The following is a 22,784-nucleotide window of genomic DNA, read 5'->3' as shown; positions in this document are numbered from 1 at the left end:
TAACACGACGCGGGCGAAGCCGCGGGCGGAAGCTAGTTAATCAAATAATAAGTTATTTTTCCCGCATCTTAAAACATTATTTCGATTATTTTCATGTTAATAGTAACACATTTTATTGTCTATTGATGATTATTTTTCCGACCCAAATATCGACCAATAGAATTGCACCATTCGACGTCACGTGGTACAACCTACATGGTATTATACTGAAAATTTTTTGAATATTTTCTCTGGTCGTTGCTACGTCAAACTGACAGGTTGTGGCCGACATTTGGGACGGAAAAATAATCTCCCGAATACCACACGAGCTTCATAATTATCTGGCATTTCCCTCAAGGTTCCCTGCAAACAAATAAAGTCGTCAAGTTTTTCAGGAAAAATCACTCGCGCTTCGCGCTCGTTATTTTTTAACCTGAAAAACTTGACTCCTTCATTTGTTTGCAACGAACCTATCGGAAAATACCCGATAATTTTGAAGCTCTTGTGGTATTATAAGTGATTATACTCACTTATATTGTAAATGTTTCCTCTTAATTATATTTTGTCTTTGACGAGTTTGAAAAGGATTATTATTGTTGAAATAAAACCCACGAATACAGTAAATAAAAAAAATATAATGACAAATTAGTTGACAAACAAATATTTACATATACCAACCATTTCACAGTTACACCAATAAATTATATTATTTTAAACAACGTTCGCGATACAAGGCGTCCAGTTTTCGTCAATTATGTCCATAATAATGTACTATTTTTGTTTTATATCCAAGATTCGATAGAAATATAGGCCACACGCTCTGAAGTTAGCTGCGAAACGCCATCAAGTTTGGTGTAATGTATTTTTACTATATTTCAAATGAATAAATGCTATTGTTCAAAAATAGTTTAATTTGTCTATTACAGATTATGTCATTGGAAACAAATTCAAAAATTACGATATAAAATAGTAATTTTCTTTAGCATTGTAAACTACTAAATAATTAACTCCCATAGTAAAATGAACGTTTTATTTTTATTTAATTCTCCTAACGTAAGCGATAGAATTTAATATTTTTAAATTATTCCTTTACACATAGACACGTCAACGTCTAGACATTTTTGTGACAAACCTAATACAACAGTGCAGTATTTAACTAGACAAGATATTACGAGCAAAGAAAACAAAAAATTTTTTTTTATAAATTAAGATTATCGCCAAATTTTATGGCGGCTCGTAACCATTTTTATCCCGACTTCACACTTGTCACTTGCTTCCAAAGTACGGAAGTAACTTCCGTAATTTGCAAGAAGTTCTAAGACATTATAATCATCGGCACGAATCTTTAGCGCTGACCTTCACCTGCGCAGAAGTAATTTACTGGGTCCCTTTTGTGGTATGAAGTGAGCCGCGGGGGCGGGCTAAAGCGGTGATTGGCCCGCAGTGCATCGCGTCATAGCCGTCACTCGGGATTGGTTCTTTGCTAATAAATCACTTCTGCGCCGGTGAAGGTCAGCGCTCAAGATTCGCGCCGATGATTCTACTGTAAGCGACTTACGAAAGAGTTTTACATTTGTAAATTTATCGTAAGTTACTTACGTGAGCGAAACTTACAAGTGTAAGGCCGGCTTAGCTAACAGCGAGTGACATATAAGCTCTGAAGTTAGTTGCAAAACGCCATTGAATTCGGCGAGAACCATTTTAACCAAGAGTTGAGATTTTTTTTTGTTCTTTTTCGTATCATCTTGTCCATACTAATATTTCTAAGTATATAAGAATTACCACATTTAAACAATTATTATATTTTTATAATGATCCAGTGCATAGTCTAAGAGATAGTTAAATATGTGTGGTATTTATTTATTAGAACAAGAATTTATTTAAGAAAAAAAAAAATCTTAATATTTTTTATCTTGTTTTTATTTTTAATTCTGCCATTTTTGGCGAAAATAAATTCATTAATGATCATAGAATATGGTTAAGCCGTTTTTAAGTTGGAAATGTAAAAATCCTTGATAAATAAATACCACACATCTTCTATCTTTAAGTGCAAAAATATATTTTTGTTCGATTTAAATTTCTTTTTCAACATTTTTCTTAAAAATTCAACACTTAAATGTACTTACGACCGCGTTACCTATTTATTTATAAATACATATATAAGACGTTTTCGTTGCTATATAAAATATATGTTTTTTTATTTTTAAGCATATTTCTTAAAATTGGACATGAAAAGCAGCTTATTCTTATATAATATTTCTTTTAAAGGCACACACAGGGTGGTTGGCTAAATATACATTGTTTTTCGAATCACCCTGTATAATCAAAATTGGCGTTTTTTTTTTGAAAAAATACAAAGCTTTATAGGCCAAATTTTTTGTGTATATTTTATATAACATATATTTCGCTAAAAATATATATTCGTTGCAGTCTAGACAGCATATATTTTGATTCAGGCGCACAAAGTCACAAAAATTTAGTAGGGCAGTAACAATTTTTTAACTTTAAAATTAGAAATTATTCACATCCCCATTTATATCAATATTTTCAAAGCACTCGTAACTACAGACCAGTTTCAAAATTTAACCGGATGCGGGAAATCGCTTTTTTTTAGTAAAAAATCTTTGAAGTAGTTTTAAAGTGCTTTATTCGTCAAATAAACTTTAAATTACTGTAAAACATTTCTATTATCAGTTCAACAACAGATCTATAGTAGGTACTTAAATATAGATTCGAGCACTCGAGAAAATATAAAAAAAAATCACGTGAAAAAAACGCGATTTCCATCCCAAAGTCCCATTTATTTAATCATACATATATTTACTCAATTTAAATACTAAAAATAAACAATTACAATTAATTAGTAAAAATTCAATCAACCATTTTTATTTTTCTATTAGGACTTTTTTCAATTCTCAAGCGCTCTTAGAAACCCTGAATATAAAAATAAATAAATGATATGCGCGGGCGCAGCCGAAATCGAGTGACCATTGACACTTTATTCTATGACCATAAATTAACCACAGATAAAAAAGCACGATAATTTCGAGACAATAAAGTGACTAAGTTCTTAATGTCCAAAAGATGTATTTTTACGCGTTTTTTTATCTATGGTTAATTTTGAAAATGGTCGAAAAATACTCCATTTTGGCCACGCCCACGAATGGAATGAAGGCGTCGGATCTTTATTAACATTTTTACTTACAATCCCACTACATTATTTATTTATAATATTTATAATTTTAATGTTTTTTCAACCCTGAACTGGACTGGTCAACAGTATTTTGAAAAATTTCGGACTTTTTTTTTGTATGTAGCCGAATATAATTGTGACATTTCAACCTTTTGCGGATTGCAATAACCAAACCATCTATTGTTTTTCGATTGGAGATTGAAGCTTCATATAAACGATTCATACAATCTAATCGAAAATATAGGCTTATAGGAAAGGCTATTTTTATCGCAAAGAAAATGGAAATTTGAAGCAAAATTCTCAGTGACCAGTATAGTGAACGCTGAAATTATCAGTGTCCAGTATAGTGAACGCTGAAATTCTCAGTGCCCAGTATAGTGAACGCTGAACTTATCAATGTCCAGTATAGTGAACGCTAAAATTATCAGTGTCCAGTAAAGTGAACGCTGAAATTCTCAGTGCCCAGTATAATGAACGCTGAAATTCTCAATGTCCAGTCCAGGGAACGTTCAAATGGTTTAGTTAAGTGGTGACATGTAGGTGATATCGTCCCAAGGATGGCGGTATAGGGGCTGTTTCATGCGCTTCTGGTCGAGGTAGTGGCCCACTAGGCCGATGGTACGGCCGAGGACGAATAGCGCGTTTATGGAGCCCATTGCTATGTAGTTGTTGCCTTCTTCCCTGTGGACAAAGATGGCGGGTTAATATAGGATTTTTTTGTTAAGGAATTTGTGTGAAGGAGGATGTTTTTCAAGTGTATTTTATACTTTTTTGGTGTTAGGATATATAATTGAATACTAAAAAAAACATTCTTTTGATAATCCAAGGTCGGTTAAAAATGACTCTGTAATAGCTACTGCATGAAGATATATAGAGTCAGAGTGTGAGGAACCTCGTATTTCGTGCTTGGTTGAGCCAGTGTGTGATACTTACTCCATGAAGACCTGATAGTGTCCTCGAACCTTCTATTTCTCCTAATACTTACTGCTTGAACAACTGAACCCTGTCCTGTCGCTTTTCAACTCACCCTTTAGACCCAGCGTTTTAGGAACCTCCTATTTCGGTCATGATTAAGCCAAGGTGTGTACTTACTGCGTATAATGCTAATGGGGTCCTCGAACCTTATATTTCTGAAGTTGGTTAAAAATGACTGCATAACTTACTGCGTACTCACTGTCCTGTCGCTTTACGACTCACCCTTTAGAGACAGCATTTCTCAAACCTTCTTTTTCCGAAGTTGGTTAAAAATGACTCTAACAGCATTTTTCGGACCTGTTATTTCCAAAGTCGGTTAAAAATTATTCCTAAAACTTACTGTGTGAAGAGCTGACAGCGTCTGAACATATCGCTATTGGACTCCTATACAGAACCAGCGTTTTTTAAACCTACTATTTCTTGTGTCGGTTTTGAATGCTTGACTTACTGCGTAAAGAGCTGACAGTGGCGGAACATGTCGACCATAGCGGCGGCGACGATGCCGTCCACGTTGAGGATGAGGTTGGGCTTCTTGCGCGTGGTGATGGCCTCCACGTCTAGCGCGTACCGCGTCACGGGCCACGCCGGCCAGCGGGCTGTGACGTAGGCCTTTAGTTCGCGTACTCGGGAGTCGGGGTTGTTGATTGATTTTACTCTGGGAAATTGAAAATTTTGGTTTAAAAAAAAAAAAACGAAAAAAGTCGTGTTTTTTTAACCTAAACATTCTTCCAGGTCTGACAAATACTATGCTGAAAAACAAATCAAAACATACATTCACAGCCAGCCACACATACATAACTAGCTTCTGAAAGCGGATTAAGCCGCATAAAAAGTAGCTTCTAGTCCTGCTCGATTAATTGGCTATTTTATACTAAAGGATTTTTTTGTAATTAACCTAATTTTGTATGTAGCCTAAGATTAACTAAATAGTTTGTAAGTCATTTTATATTAAAATTGTATTGCTGCGCCCTAACAGGGTTTCATATAGGTACACTCAAGATCGCAATAAATATTTGAAGTTTGAAGTTAATTCAGACCAGTAGCACAGATTACTATAAAAGTTAGACAGTAGTTCCTAAAACAAGCACCCCTGACTTTATAATACCAGTATATATATCAATATCAATAACGTGAAAGGCGAAATAGATGATAAGTTTTGCAAAATCGGAAAATCTGAAAATAAGTCTCGACGATATTTGTTTAAAAACTTTACACTGTTTTACAAGTCTTTAATGAATTTACTATTTTTGCAATAAAACAAATATTTTACATTTAAATGTCGTGAGTACTTTCATGATTATCATCATCTCGGCTATAGGACGTCCACTGCTGAACATAGGCCTCCCCCTTAGATCTCCACAGATACCTGTTGGAGGCGACCTGCATCCAGCGTCTTCCGGCGACCGTTAGTACTTGTTGAGATTCAAATCTGGTTGAATATTGTGTAACTGTGTGTTTTAACTGCCTCGTTGGTCTAGCTGTCGCAAGTGCGGCTGCTGAGCACGAGGTCTCGGGTTCGATTCCCGAGTCGGGCCGAAATCGCTTTGTGGGTTTTAGAAGACTTTCACAAAGCAGCCCGGAGCCTGGAAGCTGGTGATTGATAAACCCGTGCATCGGAGAGCACGTAAATGTCGGTCCTGCGATTGATCTCTCTCCGGTCGTGTCGGATTATCGTCCCATCGCGCTATGAGAGTTAAGGAATAGTGAGTGCACCTGTGTTTGCGCAAATGCTCGTGCACTATAATATGTCCTGCGCAGTTTGCTAATGTCCTTATATGAGAACAGCCGCCGTGGCCGAAATCGGCCGTGGACGCCATTATTATTATTTAACTATATCCTGTCTGATGCTCACCTGTGTCCAATACCCATGATAAGTTCACCCTTAGCTCTCTTCTCGTTGACGAATTCCTGCGGATGCTGGCCGCGGTCATACGCCGCGCAGAAGTCCAGAGCCGCGCGGTCTAACGCTCCACCGAAACGGTCGCCCTGTGGAAGATAGATTAGATTAAATTATGCTTTATAGAAAAAAGAAAATTTACAACACAGGACATCACAATACACAAAGAAGAGTACAAATGACGGTCTTATCGCTAGTCAGCGATTTCTTCCAGACAACCTTTGGATGGACTTTATCTGGAGAATAGTTTGAACATGGGTAGTATGGATAAAAATAATATAAAATAATATATAGAATAATAAATAATGAATAGTATGGTTATTAGTAGGTCGTGGTGGCCTAGTGGGTAAAGGACCAACCTCTCGAGTATGAGGGTGTGGGTTCGATTCCAGGTCAGGCAAGTACCAATGCAACTTTTCTAATTTTGTATGTACTTTCTTAGTATATCTTGGACACCAATGGCTGATAAAAAAGGTGAAGGAAAACATCTTGAGGAAACCTGGACTATATAGTCTGAAATCACCAACCCGCATTGAGCAAGCGTGGTGATAAATGCTCAATCCTTCTCCGTGTGAGAGGAGGCCGCAGCCCAGCAGTGGGACAATAAAAAACAAAAAAAAAGGCTGTAACAGGAACAGGAACAGTATGGTTAAAAATATACAAAAAATAAAGCTTATCTTAATAATAGCCTTACCAAGTCTTTTTTAACGACGTCATAAATCGTCAAAAGACCCCTCCCGCTGTGTGTTAGTAGCGGTGAGGGAGTGTCAGACTCTTACTGGCTGAAAACCGTCGTGTTCCGTCGTAGGCCTTTTATGTACCAGGGCCGCGGTAACTCGCAGCCCATACCTCCCAAGTCTGACAATATAGGTCAAACTGAGAACCTCCTTTTATTGATGTCGGTTAATTAACCAGTAATTTTATCTTATTCTTGCCCCGTTTCCCAGTTTTACTGGCAGAATTTACATGGATATTTTTTTTGTTTATTTAACACTTTATTTATATTTGTATGACTAAGTCAGATAGGCGGTCTTTCTACATAAAACCCTGATACTCAGCTGCCTCTAGACCTCAAAAGTACTAATGAACCGGCTAGCCAAATAAAGATCTACTCACGATGGTCAGCAACCCGCTGACGACTGATGATATGAGGTCCTTGCCAGCACGGGCGGTGACCATGGTGTTATGGGCGCCTGACACCGCGGGACCGTGGTCAGCAGTCACTATGAGGACCAGCTCGAAGAATTTGGAAGCCCATTCTGGGAGCTCGCGTTGGAACCTGGGAAAGTACATTTTGATTAAATATATATATATATCAAGTGTGTCATTCATAATCACATTAAATGAAATGCGTTAATATACTGGTTAATATATATATCGATTAACAAAAAGAAAAAAGAAAAATACGTAAAAATAAATAAATGAATTTTTCAAACAAAGTAAATAGAATAAAAATGTGCGAAAATTAGAACACCATATAAAAGTGAGTCATTACAAACAACTGAAATTCTCCCTTGAAAACTGACAGCTGTCAACTGATCAAAACATTCGATACTCCTAACTTTATCTCTGCTTTACACATGATGATGTAAATTGTAAAAACGAAAAATGACTCCTGTGGCTAAACCACTGAATGAATTAGGTTATTTTTTTTACAATTCGCCATAGAATATCATAAAGTATATGCGATAGGATTTAATGTGATTGTAAACGACACACCCTGTATATATTTTAATTACAACAAAACAACAAAATAAAAATATAGAATAAATAATAGGAATGAATTTTATTCAGTGCGCAAACTTTGTCAACTCATAGTTAAATAAGTTTTATAGATACGTATATTATTATTTTGTTGTGTTTTAGTACAAAAAAGAAAAGTTATTGATATCGAAAGATGTTTATTTTGTAACCGATAGTACGGTCACAGTCGTCATAGTAGGCACGGTGGCAACACGAAACCAGTTTACTGACGCGAGCGCTGCTCCAAGCGCGTAAGAATAGTTGGTATCCATATTTTGCTGATTTTAAGGCGGATAAAAAAATGAAAATTCTTTTTTAGGGTTCCGTACCCAGAGGGTAAAACGGGGACCTATTGTTTTCGCTCGTCTGTCCGTCCGTCCGTCCGTCTGCCACCAGGCTGTATCTCATGAACCGTAATAGTTAGAGAGTTGAAATTTTCACAGATGATGTATTTTTGTTGCTGTTTGGGTTTTTACTGATGATGCAAATGTTCTGTTAATGATTCTGGACCACCAGATTTTTTTTGCACTTCTTAAAATTAATTCCTATATTATATAGAGTATATTAAAGAGTGTCCCACTGACCACAGCAGGCTGATGGTGCCGCCGACTCCCAGCTGTCTCTCTAACACCTGGCTGATGGGGACGCCGCAGTAGGACAGTTCGTTGCCTCGCTCGTCGCAGATCGTGCTGATGAAGGCTGCTGGCTTCCTGATGATGCCTAGTTTCTAAAAACAAAACAGGAAATTAGAAATTAGAAAGTGTTCTTTAGGAATATATTGAAAGGGAAAAGCAGATCATTTGCCTCGCATTCCTACTCAACAAAAAATATTTTAAATAGTAACAGCCTTACTACAAAAACTTAAACATCTGTTGAACACTTGTCTGAAAAAAGTGTGGCTGCAAAACGGACCTTATTTCAACGTCATAATATGGCATTTCTTTAAACAACAGACGTTGGAAAGTTTTTGTGGTACGCAGTTTTTGGTGTACATAATATAATGTATGTTAGTATCTTATATAAATTATATATTTTTCTCCTTAGAAAAAAAAGGAAAATTCAAGTAAAAAGGTTTTTTGGCAGATTTATTCTTCTTCTTTCTCCTGTCCTGTTCCCAATTTTACTATTCATTAAACATGTCATTTTCTTCCATTTTCCCTTGTCACTCGTCATTCTGACACTCACTTCCTTGCTATTCATATCATCTTTCAGGCAATCCATCCATCTTTTCTTAGGTCTTGGCAGATTTATTATTATTCATTTATTTATTTTTAAGCTTTTTAGGGCTTCCGAAACAAACACCCGATCCGGGTACGGGAAGTAGTTCCCTTAGGAAACGGGTGAAACCGGCTAAAATATAACTTACTCTCGCCCAGTCGTAGTCCATGGGTACTTTGGGTGGGTCGACCTCTTCCTTGACGATAATCTTGCCTTCTTTCACCAACTTCTGGTAAACCTGTAGATAGAAAATAAATATGTAAGTAATAATTTTATCTAAAAATTTTGTTGGTTTGTACGGGCTCCGAAACTACTAAAAAACCGTCACTGTTGGTAAGTTACGCTATTCTAGAGTGACATAGGCTGTATTTTAATCGGTTACAGAAACAGAGGAAAAATCTAATTCATAGATGAAAAGATTGTGACACGCAAAAGTACAATAAATACAGAATTTTACTAAGTTCTACGATTTCCAAAAAAAATCAAAATATCTATCGACATTTCTTGCAGGAATCGCCGAGTTACATTACTTTTCTTTTTAACATTAGAAAACTGAACAAACCAAAGGTAAAAGCTGTCCATTAACACTTTTTGATTTAACAATTCCATTGACAAGTTGTTCCATTTCAAACAGGAACTCAAAATCATACCCTCCCCACAAAAAAAAAACTCATCTTCTGAAAACCAGAAGACCCTCCCACCATATCTTTTGAAAACCAGAAGACACTAACCTTGTTAACAGACACGCCGAGCGTATCGAATGAGTCGGGCACCTCAGCGCCGTACGCTCTGAGCGCGGCGTTCTTGGCGACTGCCTTCTCCATGGCCGAGCCCGCGAGAGAACCAGCGTGGCCGAACTGTACTTCTGATGTGAACATGTCTGTGGGAAGGGAGAAGATAAGTGAAAATAAGGTTATGGGTACTTTCTTTTGTAAAAAAAAAATGGAGGAATGCTTGCAAAGTTTATTATATCGGGAGTGTCGTACCTAATTACATTAAATTAAATACGTTAATATACTGGTTAATATACATATTATGTTGATTAGCAAAAAGAAAAAAAAAACAAATATGAAAAAAAAAATTTTTTCGAACAAGGTTATTAGAATAAAAATGTGCGAGAATTAGAGCACCATCGAGTCAGTCATTACAAACAACGGAAATTCTCCCTTGAAAACTAACAGCTGTCAACTGATCAAAACATTCGATACTCCTAACTTTATTTCTGCTTTACACATGATGTTGTAAATAAATTATGAAAACGAAAAATTACTCCTGTGGCTAAACCACTGAATGGATTAGGTTATTTTTTTTAAATTCGCTTTAGAATGTCATAAAGTATATGTGATAGGATTGAATGTGATTAGGTACGACACATGCGATATAATCTGATCCAACAGACAAACTGTTGTATACAGTTTTGTTGGACATTTTGTACCTTTTAGAATATATAATGTACCTTGTAATAAGCAATAAATAAATAAATAATACAAATTTTATCACTCAAGCATTTTAAGCTGAAAATTACAGGAGAGGTAGCTTAGACCCAGGAGAAGGACATATGATAGTTTTTGTCACCATCCGGCTGCGGAAAGTATTTATATCGGGACGTGGGTGAAACCGTAGGAAAATGGCTAGTTAATATAATGTTATTACTCACCAGAGCAAGTACCAATACACCAGGCGACTATCGGCTTCTTGATCTTGCCGTCCTTGATAGCTCTGCACACGTGGTACTCTTCAACGCCGCCGACCTCGCCTAGTAGCACTAGCATCTTCACGTTGGGGTCCGCTTCGTATCTGAGGGGGGAAATAGGGAGTTTAAAGGTTTATTATATATTAGAAAAATAGGCGATTATTAAATTCAAAATGCGTAGTTTTGTAAATTCTGAAAAAGTCAAAAAGGGTCTATTAACTAATGCATGATCATAAATACTTTTAGTTACATTTTCACTAAGAAAACTTTTAAGACTTTCGCTTTTCTCAAACCAACAGTTTATGTAAATTGAAACTGATGATTGAAACTGATTGTGAAAATCATAAAGACCAGTCGTCGGTAGTGAAAATAGGCCCAAAATTAGTTTAACACGTACGTTTAGACAATTGTATCTCTTTTTTATTACAATTATTTACATAATATGTCTTTTAAGGTTCTTTTAAATTTGGAACTCCAAGCTGAACGGAGATTCGGAACAGAGAATAAGAATTTATGCGCAACAAAATCTGACATAGCATATATTTTATATTATAATAAAAGCAATTAATTATTGACTATTCATTAATTTCGACGAATAATATATTTTAAAGAAACACTATTTCCATTATTTTATTTAATCATGAAAAAATGAAATAAAAGAAAGCAAGATTTTCTTTTGTTTGACTATATGTTTATACATTAATTTTTACCAATAAATATTCTAAAGAAACACTATATAAAATACATACCTCAACAAATGATCAATAAACGTGGTCCCCGGATATCTGTCACCTCCGATAGCGACTCCCTCACAGACGCCGTCCGCGTCCTTAGATATAATGTTGTTCAGCTCGTTACTCATACCGCCTGAACGAGATACGTAGGCGACACTAGAAAGGAGACAAAGGATATAAGAATTATTTAGGAATTATATTTTGTACACACACGATAGAGAAAGAAAGACGACAGGAAAGAAAGAATTTACAGAGGTAATAATTTCTAAAGGTATCTTTTGCAGCATACTTGTGAAAGGAAATTAGAATAAAAGAGATAAAAGAAAGGATTATTAATTATTTGTACTGGAAAGGACAATGGGCACTTTGTATGGGATTTGGTACCCGCTCCAACAGTAACGTATGATATATCATTAGAAAGGTATTTACGTGAAGAATAATAAAAACTATGGGGCTTGCCTCAATAAGCTGTCCGATCCGAGTGACGATAAAAATTGAATCGACATAGCAACAATTATGTCATCCATATATGCAAAATCATTAAGAGGCATATGTCGTCAGTGTAATAATTTTAAACTAAGTTAATATACATCTTACATTGTTTGAGATACACTCTATTATAATCTAAAGATTGTAATAGTCTATGGAGTCTTACTACGGAAACACAATCGTCATCTGATTTGACGAAAGTTCAAAACATTTCTATTCATCTTTTTTTAAGAAGAAATTCATCATTTTCTCAGCACCTCTTGAGGAGCAAGATTGAGTCGTAATATGTACTATGTAAACATCGTCTTCTGACTTTTCAACTTTAATTGATTGTAGATACTGAAAGACTTTCATCAAATACATAAGCTAGTTCTGCGTGAACTGCAAAGGTTTTGCACAGTCTTTATTTAAAGCAGTGGGCAGGCAAACATTCTAAGAAGGCCAAATTCCTGTTTTTTTGTTACTTTACCAGTTTTTATTCAATACAGTTGGATTCAAGAACTACATCTACATTGATGATTTTTGAACATTACACAGTCTATTAGTCGATGCCACGCGAAATGGACAAGGATTTGGGACTAGTCGTCATAGTAAACATTTTTTGCCTTGCCAAGACCTACGCAATGGTACTAAAATCAACACTGTTGGACAGGGTACCAAAACGCCCATCGTCCTTTATTAAAATGCTTGGATAAATAAAGAAAAACTTTGAATTGATAAATATAAAAATATAAATAATTAGAGCAAAATACTGAATTATTACAAAAAAGTACTGATTTTCTAGATATATTTTTGTCACTGGCAAGAAAAGGAAGAATGTTACAGCCTTTCTTATCAGTCGGGAAAAATAATACACTCTTACACCATCAGATCTTAGATAAATTATTAAAAATTTTAAATGAAATCTGCCCTAGTATAATATTATAGTGAGTGTGTTAGTTTTTCACATACAAACAGCTGTAAGAATTTAGAACTCGAGTTAAAAAACATCAGAATAACATGGATAGATTGACTCAGTTGACAAAGGAAGTAGACGAAGCCACGGAGAAGACTCAGTTATAATAAAACTAGCGACCCGGCCCGGCTTCGCACGGGATAACAGTATTTCCGCACTATTTAATGGATGTTATTACATATAAACCTTCCTCTTCGATCACTTTTATTGAGAAAAACCCGATCAAAATCGGTTGCGTAATTTTGAAGATGTAAGCGCACAAAGGGACACGAGGAAATAGTGATATAGGGACAGAAAAAGCGACTTTGTTTATCATCATCATCATCTCAGCCATAGGACGTCCACTGCTGAACATAGGCCTCCCCCTTTGATCTCCACAGATACTTGTTGGAAGCGACCTGCATCCAGCGTCTTCCGGCGACCTTTATAAGGTCGTCTGTCCACCTCGTTGGTGGACGTCCTACGCTGCGCTTGCTAGTCCGTGGTCTCCACTTTGTTTTTTACTATGTAGTTATGAACATACCTGCCGGGCCTGTAGAGCTTGCTGTCAACAATATTGTCGATCATGCCGGCTGTGTTCCCGATCTTGAAGCAGCCCGGCTTGATACCGCCCACTGTGGCGGGACCGATTATATTCACCTGGATAGAAATAAAATAAAAATTATATAAGATTTTATCATTATTTATCATTTATACAAGCCGAGTGAGCTGCAGGTTTAATCATTAACCAGCCCTAGCTAATGTCAGTTTTCTCAAATTCGCCGGACGACCTCTGACACAATTTAAAAAGTATAACCAAACTTTTTTCAGCTTTCAAATCGCCGATGTGACCAACGGGCGGCTGGTTATGGTTTCGTTATACGTAGTTAATTAAAAAAGTGGTTATCATGTAATTTTTTGACTCAAATGATTTATATCTTCGATTAAAGACATTATCGGGTTACTTTTAAATAGTAAGAAAGACATTGAAAATTACTTTGAGGTACTACCGCGAATGATAAGATTATATTTTATATTTGAATTTCTCGCTATCAATCAGAGCATTCTCCTAAATAAACTAAATTCCATGTATAAAAGTAAAGCTTTAAATATAAATAAAGTTGGCAATATTAAAAAAATATCAATATATACTCACGCCTCTAGTGTCAGCCAACTTGATGATCTTTCTGGTCATGTTCTCCGGGATACCCTCGGCGATGATCACAATTGTGTTGATCTGAGGATGCTGCATCGCCTGAACCACAAACAATAGTTATAGTTAATTTAATTGACATAATAAAAATAGCACAGTAATGGAATGTAAAAATGTAAGTATTAGTGTATACTCCTTCTACTAATAAATGCAAAACTAATTAATTCGGAATGCTCTAAAGGTCATAATGTAGCACTTTCTCTCTGTGTATCCGTCGTTGTTTTAAGCCAAAACTTCTGAGCCGATTAACATGATATTTGGTAAATGGCTAAACACGTGCTTGAGATAGGACAGTTACAGCTACTTTACACTCCTGTGCAGGATACTTTGTAATCGAGTGCGGGAAGAACTCTCCTAGGGATGCTGGTAGAACAAGCTAATATTTGTTTAAATGAAAGTTCAGAAATTGCTGGACCGATTTAAAAAAATATTTCAGTTTTAGATAGCCCATTTACTAAAGAAGGTTTCAAACAAATTTTTATTCGAACAATATCTTCGAGTGACATACGACTATATTTAAAATCACTAAAAACTGCTAGTAATACAAATAGTTTACCTGCATAGTGCTGTCGTAAGCCGACCGTAGTGACGCGAAGTTGACGAGCACCGTCGCCTCTTGGTGTTTGCGCATAGCCACGTCCATGTCAGAGAACACTGGAAATTAAATCATATTAGTTATAAACTATTTTAAGAGGACGGAATTCAAGAAATAAAGCGAAATTGGGAAATTCTAGCTTTTTTGTAGTCGGTGAAAAAATAATGTTGAATTGAGAAGCATTTTTTGAGGAAGTTAGTTGAAAAATAAACCTCCTCCTATTTTGAACTGGTTAAACAAACCAGTTCAAAATAGGAGGAGGTTTATTTTATATTAAGGAATTCAGAACATCGCCTTTTTTGAAGACGGTGAAAAAGCAAGGTTCTCCGAGTAAGTTGTGATTATTTTAAGAGCTTGTAAAAAAATCAAGTAAGTAATTTTATGCCATGCATAATTGTTTTATTTAAGGAAAGCAGGTACCCGGCTTTTGTGAAATAAACAGGCAAAACTATATTAATGTTTTTATTTTCCCCCTTTACCGATCTGAAAAATGCTTTCACTGCTGGGAAGCTTAACTATTCCCGGGTGACATAGCTTATACTTTATTCTAGTACACAATGCAGTTACTACGAAACGCGGATAAAACCACGGGAAACAGCTATAGTTATATATTATGTTTATTGGAAAATTATGTACCCGTCATAAAGTAAATATACTTTTGTTAACTCAGAGGAGGTCAGATAGGCAATCACTCTTTGTAAAGCACTGGTACTCAGCTACATCCGGTTAGACTGTAAGCCGACCCCAACATAGTTGGGAAAAGGCTTGGGAGATGATGATCATATTTTTTGGTTACTAACCTGGTATAAACACTTCTTTGTTGCCGAAGTAATACTTCTGCTTATGATCAGCCGTGAAGGGGTACACGATGGCCACCACGGACGGCTCCGCGCGACGGCATATATAGTCGAAGTCTAACATGCCCTGTAGAGAAGAAATACGAGTACATGAGGGCTGGCTGATCATCGGCCAAGGCGGAGAAGTTTAAACGGTAAATAGTGGCTCGTCGGCCAAGGTGGCTGATAGTCAGCCGAGGCGGCTGATCGTCGGCCAAGGTGGCTAATTGTCGGCCGAGGTGTCTGATTGTCCGCTGAATGTGTCTGATGATTGTCGGCCAAGGCCGCTGATCGGTGGCCGAGGCGGCTGAACGTCAGCCAAGGCTGCTGATTGACAGCCATGTTTTTGTATTATATTTGCACCAATTTATTATTTTTTAAATTCAAAGTAGACTCCATCTACAATATTATATGGCTCCATCTATAATATTACCGGCTGACTATCGGCCGAGTTCTGGTTTTTGGCCAAGGCGATTGTCAGCCATGTTTTTGGAATATATTTGTTCCATTTTATTCTTTTTTTTTCTAATTCAATTACAGTTGTAGGTACATACCTGTATGGCCCGGTTCTGCATGCCCCATATGATTGCCTTGGTGCGGTCAGAGAACAGTGACATGACGGTCGTCACACTCTGGCCGAGGTCTTGTCTGGTCGGCGCTTGAGAGCACACGAGGTCTAGCAGTTTGGGGGTCAATTCTGGGATGTCCAGCTTGGGTTTTGGCTGTGGAAGAGAAAAGGTATTTTAGAAATATTAAAATAATGTATAATGGCGTTCTGGCCAATCGGCAGTTTACTCTAAAGATATCAGCTCGTGAAAACATTAAGCATAGTCCACAACATGTTGCTCTGTTTTAAGGTATAAAAAAAAAATATATGAAATTTAATAACCAACTTTCAAAATGGGAGGTTTTCTGTTTGACCTATATATTTGTATTGTATGTATGTGTTCATGTACGCTTGTGCGTGATTATCACACGTTTAACTGAATCGATTTCGATGCGGATTTCAACATAGATCAATTTGTCAGACTTAAGAGAAGAATTTAGGTATGTGTACTATTGAATTTGATATACCTACATATTTAAAAGTTTCATTTCTTTATTGTCTAGGTATATAAGAAAAATATATTTTCAATAAAATATGTACACTACAGTATATACAGCCTTAAACTACTTATCTACTAAGAAAAACCATATAAAATAGCATTGATTAAGCGGCGAAGTATTCCTCCGCATCACTGTCCTTCAGAAACGTGCCCAAAAGACTGGCTGCCTTTAAGTAAATCATGGTACTCACCGCAGCCTGAGGCTTGGGCAGCTGTTTGGGCGCGTAGTCCAACTGATGCTCCTTGGGTATGGGTGACTGGCCTAGGGCCAGGCCCACAATAGCCGTCATGTTGGACTCGGGCCCGAACACGTAGAGGGGGATGCGGAGACGGTGTCCTACTTCGCGCATTTGTCTGTGGAGGAGAAAAATATTTGTTTTTGAAGGTCCATATTTATCAAAAATATGTTCGACGCTAAAAAAGTCGTGGTGGCCTAGTGGGTAAAGGACCAACCTCTCAAGTATGAGGGCGCGGGTTCGATCCCAGGTCAGGCAAGTACCAATGCACCTTTTCTAAGTTTGTATGTACTTTCTAAGTATATCTTAGACACCATTGACTGTGTTTCGGATGGCACGTTAAACTGTAGGTCCCGGCTGTCAGTGAACATCCTTGGCAGTCGTTACGGGTAGTCAGAAGCCAGTAAGTCTGACACCAGTCTAACCAAGGGGTATCGGGTTGCCCGGGTTACTGGGTTGAGGAGGTCAGATAGGCAGTCGCTTCTTGTAAAGCACTGGTACTCAGCTGAATCCGGTTAGACTGGAAGCCGACCCCAACATGATTGGGAAAAGGCTTGGAGGATGATGATGTTCGACGCTATGACAGCTTTTGTATAGAAAAGAGAATACGTCAAACTGACATATTTATTCTAAGATAGATAGAAGTTATAGTTCGGCCATTCAGAGAATGCGTTCCTGACACGTCGCGATTGAACTGACGACGTAATAACATTCATTGATTATTGATATAATAATGTTGTTTTAATGCTCCTCAATTGTTAAAACGGTAAACAACCAGCAAAAATATTTTTATCGTAACTGCAACGCCATTGCAAAGTTACGTCGTCAGTTCAATCGCGACGTGTCAGGAACGCATTCTCTGAATGGCCGAACTATAAGTGATTTGAAAATTGGGATTAAATAAAATATTCTTTCCATACAATCTTGAATACTCGAAAGCAAAGATTTTATTTGTGACCCATGTTTATAAAACAATTGATTCCCAAAGCAAGTTTGGAAAAAATTAAGGCTTTCCGACAATAGTAAAAAAAATGCGGAACATACACAAAAAAGGTTTAGTTTAGTCGAAAACTATTTTCACAGCCGTCTAAAAAAGTTACAAATCGCTAGCTTCTCGCGGAAAATACAATAGGTACGAGATAGGACGAAGATTATTTTTCAGCCGCCTAAATGATAGATCCTAAAAAAATCATCACACACTTTCGGCGTGACATTTCGCATTTAGACGACTGAAAATGGGGCTAAAGATGTTTCGGGGTATGTATTTATCCGGGTGTGGTATCACACACTTTCGGCAATCAGTTTTCGCATTTACGCGATTGAAAATGGGGCCAAAAATATTTATGGTTATTTATGCGGATGCGGTAAGTACTAACCTAAGTCCCTCCTGGTAGTTAGGTCCTCCCCTCCTCACGAAGATCGTGATGTTGTACTGTATGAGCGCGTCCTTGTACGTCTCTATGGCGGTGATGATGCCGCGGAACGTGTCGGCCACGTTCGTGAAGTTAGCGATGCCACCACCGATGATCAGCACCTGGAAATAAATGATAAAAGATTAAGTCGAAAAGTAATTTGTTCAAAGTAGGCTGTAAATTAGCAGTTTTTGAAGGTCAGGAGAACAAAAGACAGCACCAAAACGCCCACCTTTCACCATTTCCTATGTGTTATTTTGAGTCAAAGTATGGGCAATACACACCTTCCTTGACACTGTTTTTTTTTTCATGAAATATGACAATATATGATCATCAAATTTCGACGACATTTTTGAGGTCCATAAACCAATTTTTAAGGAGGTCAAACCCTCCAAAACGACGGATGGTTCACGACATTTTGGTGATGAAAATTTTTGGGGTCATTAACCTACTTTTGGGGGTCAAAAACTTCAAAACGGCTGGTCCAATTTTTCTTTAACAACTTATTCCTACCTTGCCATTAGGATGTTTCTCCCTGCACATGAGGCTGAAGATGGTCTTGGCGTAGTCAGCGGTCTGGCTCTCGGTGGGGGCGCCGGAGTACTCGCCGTAGTTGGCGAGCTCGGCGGCGCCGCCCAGCTCGCAGATCGTGTCGGTGTACACCACCGAGGCGCCGCCCCCGGCCACCATCGTCCAGATGCGGCCCGATTTGTTTAGTACTGTCAACTGGGAGGGAAATGTCAAATTAGTATTATAGTAAACTTATATTGTTTAAAAATTTCATAAGTACCTATTTCAATTTATACACAAAAAAAACTTCGTGCTCTAATTTATTACTAATTTCCTTAAAATTCATATCACTGATGCATAATATATACTGATACTAGCTGTTACCGGCAGTTTCAATCGCATCTCGAGGGAATTTCTTCCCATGCCCGGGCAAAATATAGCCTATGTTACTCGAGGATAGTATCTATAGCTTTTAACTAGTAAAGGGAAAGCTAGACTACCCCCAAATATATGCTATTGCAAAGGTCATATTTTATTCAGTTGCGAGAAGTTTCCCGGGAAAACAGCTAGTTCTTCAACATTTTTTTAGATACAAAATAACTTTTTCCTTCCGACAGAGAAGTCAATTTAAAAATCATTTAGTACAGTCGGTCAAGAAAGTGGCCTATTAATTTTGTTTTGACAAAATCGTCTCTTAAATGCACTCAAAAATATCCAACATACCTTAAGACTAGCCCCACTCTTAGCATCCAAATCAGCAATATGGGCCTCCTCAGGGTAAGCATCCCTTCCAAAAGGAGGGGGGAAAGTCACCTCCCCCCAGTTCTTGGCGCAGATGAAGTCAGCCGTCTGGTCAAGCTTGGCCGCCAAGTCAAGAAGGTATATGCGCTCGTTTGTCACTACTATGGGATTGATTTCCATGTACGTGAAATATAGGTCTACGTAGACACGGTAGAGAGCTAGAATGAAGGTTGTTAGCAATCTGTGGAAGAAAAATAATGAATAGAAAAATTGGCATAATAAAATAAATGGATTAAATAGACAGTCAAATTGTAAAATGTTTTTTTTTAAGTTGGTTAAAAAAGGGGATTGTAGAATTATGTGCCTTTTTTGAAGTCGTTTAAAAAGAAGATTATTATGAAGCTTTTTTTTACGAAATTACATATTAAAAAGGTGACGTTTTAAACTATAGACTTTATTTAAGAATAATAACATCAAACTAGCTACAAATACCTACTACAATTAATAAAAAAAAATGAAATGATATAAAATGCGATCCATAAAACAAATAGACAAAATGTAAGTTCTCTTTTTTAAATTATTTATTACATACTTTATACACCATTATATTTTATGTTCATTTACACCAATGAATGTGGGAAAAACGCTAAGAACACAGAATTTAATTACCTTTTCATTGCAGAAGATTTGATGTTTTTGAGCAGCACTCTCTCGATATCTTCACCAGTCGGGAAGGTATCTACTGGCACCTGGAAGTAATAACACCAACATTAGAATTGTGTATTAGTTAAACAAACTTGCTTTTGCGTCTATAAAAAATAATGTCTTAGAAACTCATACTGGTGAAATATAAGCAGCATTTTAGACAAAAAATATAAAAAATTACGGTCGTTATATTTTAGTAGGAGACATTTTTGAAATAGGCCTGTTTTGTGATTATATTTTCCAATATTCAAAGATATTTTCAGTGTCCGAATTCTATTTACTCACGTATCTTTCTATTTATTATAGAAAATCTATAGTAAGTATATTATTTTGTTATGTACACCTATTTATTTATCTATACTAATATTATAAAGCTGAAGAGTTGGTTTGTTTGAACGCGCTAATTTCAGGAAATACTTGTACGATTTGAAAAAATATTTCAGTGTTAGATAGCCCGTTTATCGTGAAAGGCTACATTTTACCGATGAAACCGCTGGCAGAAGCTAGTCATATTAAATAGCTGCTTCACAAAAATTCCTAAGCTCCCGGTCCCTGCTGACCGCGGCCACAAAACAGATGGGGTGACTCACCTCAAGCCTGAGAGCGAGCGCGTCGACATCACCCACGTCCACTCCTCCCTGATGGTGGAACAGGATCGTGTCTGATCGCCGTCCAGACATTATGTTCAGGTACATCTCTTCGCTCTAGAAGATAGAAAAAATAAACATTAATAGAAGAAGAAATAACAATTCATATTACGAAAGTCCTGGTGGCCTAATGGGTAAAGAACTATACGGGTCCGTTCAAACAGACCGGCTCGGAGAGCATCGGCGCGCATTTTTCTTTTCACACAGATAGGAGCCGAATCGGTTCCTCTTATTATTTCACACCGAGCGCCTTCGAGCATTCTCAATGACAAAAGCAACTTCAAATACTAAGTACTCGGTTTTCAACGTGTTAAGAATTTGCTCTCCTCTCCGAGCCGGTCTGTCTGAACGGTCTGAGTTTGAGGGTTCAATTACAGGTCTAAGTTTGTATGTACTTCTAAGTATATCTTGGACACCAAAGACTGTGTTTCGGATGGCACGTTAAACTGTAGGTCCCGACTGTCATTGAACATCCTTGGCAGTCGTTACTGGTCTTCAGAAGGCAGTAAGTCTGACACCAGTCTTACCAAGGGGTACTGGGTTGCCTGGGTAACTGGGTTGAGGAGGTTAGATAGGCAGTCGCTTCTTGTAAAGCACTGGTACCCAGCTGTGTCTGGTTAGACTGGAAGCCGACCCAAACATAGTTGGGAAAAGGCTCGGGATATGATAATATGTCCTGCGCAGTTGGCTCTCTTTACATGAGAACAGCCGCCGTAGCCGATAACCAGCTAAGAGGACATCATCATCATCATTAGGAATACTCACAGCATCGTGCTTGACGAAAGGCTCGACGATGAAGTGGCGCAACTTCCCCGTGGCGGCGCCAACTTGTTGTTCCTTGCCGACGTGCTCGCTCAGCCATCTCCTGACTTCGGCTGCGGTCTTGTTGACTCCTACTAGGCCGAGCTTACCGCGACGCTTGATCAGCTGGTCGGGTTTGACTACTAGTTGCTGGGGAAGAAAGGGGTGTTGTGAATAAGCTGTAAGTAATATAGAGAGGTAGTTTGTGAGTTTGTAGGGGGTGATCTCTGGATATCTTAAACTAATTTTGAAAATTCTTTAGCAATAGAAATCTTCGTTATTTTGGAAGTGTCATAGATAGGCTATTACAGGGTGTGTCGTTCCTAATCACATTAAATCCTATCGCACATACTTTATGATATTCTATGGCGAATTGTAAAAAAAATAACCTAATCCATTCAGTGGTTTAACCACCGGAGTCATTTTTCGTTTTTATAATTTACAACATCATGTGTAAAGCAGAGATAAAGTTAGGAGTATCGAATGTTTTGATCAGTTGACAGCTGTCAGTTTTCAAGGGAGAATTTCAGTTGTTTGTAATGACTGACTTTTATATGGTGTTCTAATTTTCTCACATTTTAATTCTATTTACTTTGTTTGAAAATTTTTTTATTTTTTATTTTTACGAATTTTTCTTTTATCTTTGTGTTAATCGACATATATTAACCAGTATATTAACGCATTTAATTTAATGTGATTATGAACGACACACCCGATATATTGTCTCTTGGTCAATGGAACCACAGTAACAGCTAGCTACAATTTTTTTTTTAGCTCTTGAGTGAATGAATGAATGATGAATTTTACTTTCAAAAGTATTCATTTCCAGCAATTTTTTTTTTTTTGCTGTCGCATCATTTTAAACAAATATGAAAATATTGTAAATTATTTTTTAGCTTATTTATTTACCAAAATTACCTTCAGGCCTTTAATTGAACTTTTGACCTTTTTGAAGACTAAAAATTCAACTTTTTCATAAATAATATTAAAAATTATAAACAATTTTACATATATGCATAAATAATACATAAAACACAAATATATTTTTCGCTGTATCTAACTCAATTTTTTTTAACAGATCTGATAGCATCATTTGATCATAATCTGTAATGTTACTCTATTAACTA

The 22,784-nt window shown here is 37.0% G+C and overlaps 1 protein-coding gene across 2 annotated transcripts in view; it reads right to left on the bottom strand.

Annotated features, from left to right (window-relative positions):
* Positions 1-594: 594 nt before the first annotated feature.
* The window catches only part of LOC124644273 (ATP-citrate synthase), a 59,784-nt gene continuing 37,594 nt past the window's right edge, over positions 595-22,784 (bottom strand). For both annotated transcript variants that reach the window (XM_047183538.1, XM_047183537.1), the window contains exons 4-24: positions 21,622-21,807; positions 20,800-20,913; positions 20,174-20,253; positions 19,487-19,745; positions 18,767-18,979; positions 18,218-18,375; positions 16,797-16,959; positions 16,054-16,221; positions 15,464-15,587; positions 14,625-14,722; positions 14,012-14,110; positions 13,400-13,515; positions 11,448-11,588; positions 10,663-10,802; positions 9,737-9,885; positions 9,154-9,243; positions 8,372-8,514; positions 7,161-7,323; positions 6,000-6,133; positions 4,596-4,802; positions 595-3,853 (exon numbers count right to left, since the gene is read on the bottom strand). In XM_047183538.1, coding sequence (XP_047039494.1) covers positions 3,691-3,853; positions 4,596-4,802; positions 6,000-6,133; positions 7,161-7,323; positions 8,372-8,514; positions 9,154-9,243; positions 9,737-9,885; positions 10,663-10,802; positions 11,448-11,588; positions 13,400-13,515; positions 14,012-14,110; positions 14,625-14,722; positions 15,464-15,587; positions 16,054-16,221; positions 16,797-16,959; positions 18,218-18,375; positions 18,767-18,979; positions 19,487-19,745; positions 20,174-20,253; positions 20,800-20,913; positions 21,622-21,807 — 3,108 coding nt within the window. In that variant the 3' untranslated portion in view covers positions 595-3,690. The remainder of the gene's footprint in view (positions 3,854-4,595; positions 4,803-5,999; positions 6,134-7,160; positions 7,324-8,371; positions 8,515-9,153; positions 9,244-9,736; positions 9,886-10,662; positions 10,803-11,447; positions 11,589-13,399; positions 13,516-14,011; positions 14,111-14,624; positions 14,723-15,463; positions 15,588-16,053; positions 16,222-16,796; positions 16,960-18,217; positions 18,376-18,766; positions 18,980-19,486; positions 19,746-20,173; positions 20,254-20,799; positions 20,914-21,621; positions 21,808-22,784) is intronic.

This window comes from Helicoverpa zea, chromosome 29 (assembly GCF_022581195.2).
Source record: "Helicoverpa zea isolate HzStark_Cry1AcR chromosome 29, ilHelZeax1.1, whole genome shotgun sequence".
Lineage (NCBI taxonomy): Eukaryota > Metazoa > Arthropoda > Insecta > Lepidoptera > Noctuidae > Helicoverpa > Helicoverpa zea.
This window is presented reverse-complemented; position numbering and strand designations above follow the sequence as displayed.